At 42.8% G+C, this 1,976-nt stretch overlaps 1 protein-coding gene across 2 annotated transcripts; it reads left to right on the top strand.

The window, feature by feature from the left end:
• Positions 1-961: 961 nt before the first annotated feature.
• On the top strand, positions 962-1,735 carry LOC110022298 (seed biotin-containing protein SBP65-like). 2 transcript variants are annotated; one of them, XM_020721169.1, is made up of 2 exons: positions 962-1,553; positions 1,630-1,735. In XM_020721169.1, exons 1-2 carry the CDS (start codon positions 1,026-1,028, stop codon positions 1,687-1,689), a joined length of 588 nt encoding a protein of 195 aa, XP_020576828.1. In that variant the 5' UTR covers positions 962-1,025; the 3' UTR covers positions 1,690-1,735. The 2 variants fall into 2 exon arrangements, with proteins under 2 accessions (XP_020576828.1, XP_020576829.1); XM_020721170.1 differs by having other exon boundaries at positions 1,614-1,735.
• The last annotated feature ends 241 nt before the right edge of the window (positions 1,736-1,976 follow it).

Raw genomic sequence — 1,976 nt, 5'->3', positions numbered from 1 at the left:
AATAGGACGATGGGGATGAGAGAGGGAGGGAGAGCAATAGTACGAAGAAGAATAAATTTGCATAGCATTTGTTCATGAAATGAAAGCTCTATTTATAGGAATGAGTCCTTATATAATTGCACGTTGTATCCCTAGAATAAGTAGGTACTGCTGGAGTATTTTAGTCCATACAAGAGGATCCTCATGTGGTCCACGGATATGATCGCTTGGCTGTCGTTAAGCAGGGTGGTTCTTGATTGGTTGACGATGAGGCTGGGCGACTATTGACCGAGAGTCTTCATCATTCGTCCTAAAATTGAAGGGTCATTTCCTTCTTTCAGGTCTAATCGAGCATGAGAGCAATTGGCTTGAGCAGAATTTAATCAATTGGATTTTTTTCGAGGGTGGTTATTTCCTTATCTATCTGAAATGCATCATTTCCATAGTCGAGCACTCTTAGTAGGCCAGTGAAATATCATGGTAATTTGTGCCGGTACTTTTTTGTGTACAACTAGAATTACAAGCTGTTCGTTGATCAAACAATGGGGATATGGGAGAGTAAGCTAAGCAAGTTTAATTGCTCTTAAGGGGGTGTTTAAGGAGCGCATTTTGTGTCTGGACTCCTGACGTAGCTCTACGTGCGGCGTAAGTTATTCTTGAGTTATTTTCAGGTTATTTTCAATAATACTAAAATAACTCAGAAATAACCCGCGGTTTTTATTTTTGGGTTATTTTTGAGTTATTTCGGTATTATTAAAAATAACGTAGAAATAATCTGAAAATAACTCAAAAATAATTCTGACGCACGTAAAGTCATGTTAGGAGTCCGCGCAGAAAAAAAATTTTAGTGTTTGAGAGCACAATTTTAATAAGATTTCGCGGGAGAAGGCTTATCTTTTCATGTCAAAACCTCCTTTTTTTATTCAATATATCCCCAGCATCCCATTTGTCAATCCCCTACATTCCTCCCCCCTCCATAAAAATCTCGACTTTACATCACCCTGCACTCAAACCACACCTCCATTTCTCTTCCACCAACAACCTCCATGGCCTCCCAACAAGAAAGAACCTTCAACAACGTCCCCAGCGAAGAAGAAGATAAACAGCCCCAAAACCATGAAACCCCCACCAACACCACCACCACCACCACCATATCGCCTCAAGGCACGGTGCCATACAGAGCCCAGGCACAACAGAATTCCATCGACTCCATCAACGCCGCCGAAGAACGCTACGCAAAAGCAAAGGAATCCGGCTCAGCAGCCTACCAACATACCAAAGATACCGTCGTTCATGGCGTCGGCGCCGGAACTACTTACATCGCCGGAAAAGGATATCAGGCGGCGGACTACGCTGTGGAGAAGGGGTTGCAGGGGTATGAAATCGCAAAGGATGCGGCCATCGCCGCCGCTCAGAAGGCGGCGGAGGTGTCCAAGCAGGCCGCGGTGAAGGCGAAGGAGGTGACTGTCAGTACAGGACAGTCTGCCATGGATTATGTGAAGGGTAGCACAGGGGAGGTAAAGGAGACGCCTTTGGGAGGAGAGGGAAGAACAGAGGAGGTCGGCGAAGCTAAGGTATCTCAAAACTTTCTAACGAATAAGCTCTGATAAGATGTGTATAAGGGAGTGATTCAGGTGTTTCGTGCTGCAGGAGAAGGTTGCACAGCAGAGTGAAGGGGAGAAGGAGAAGGAGAAGGAGAAGGTAGTTTGACCAGAGATTGACCGGAGAAGAGAAGGAGAACTGTTGAAGAGAAAATACAAAAAAATGAAAAAAAAAGTGAAATTTGATCTTGTTTTTGCTTAATTTTGAATGCTTTTATTAGTTTGAAGGAGCTTGGTGGAGTTTAGTTATGGTGATGTGTGTGTGGGAACGCATGCTCATGAGTTGACTTTGTTGTTTTTCAATGAATTTGCAGTGTTTTTTTTTTTTTTTAATGGAGAAATCGATGAAATTATTGTGGTTTTGAAAGTTTTGATTTTTATTTTTATGTTAGCGGA

Source organism: Phalaenopsis equestris, unplaced genomic scaffold (genome assembly GCF_001263595.1).
Source record: "Phalaenopsis equestris unplaced genomic scaffold, ASM126359v1 Scaffold000180, whole genome shotgun sequence".
Classification (NCBI taxonomy): domain Eukaryota; kingdom Viridiplantae; phylum Streptophyta; class Magnoliopsida; order Asparagales; family Orchidaceae; genus Phalaenopsis; species Phalaenopsis equestris.
This window is presented reverse-complemented; position numbering and strand designations above follow the sequence as displayed.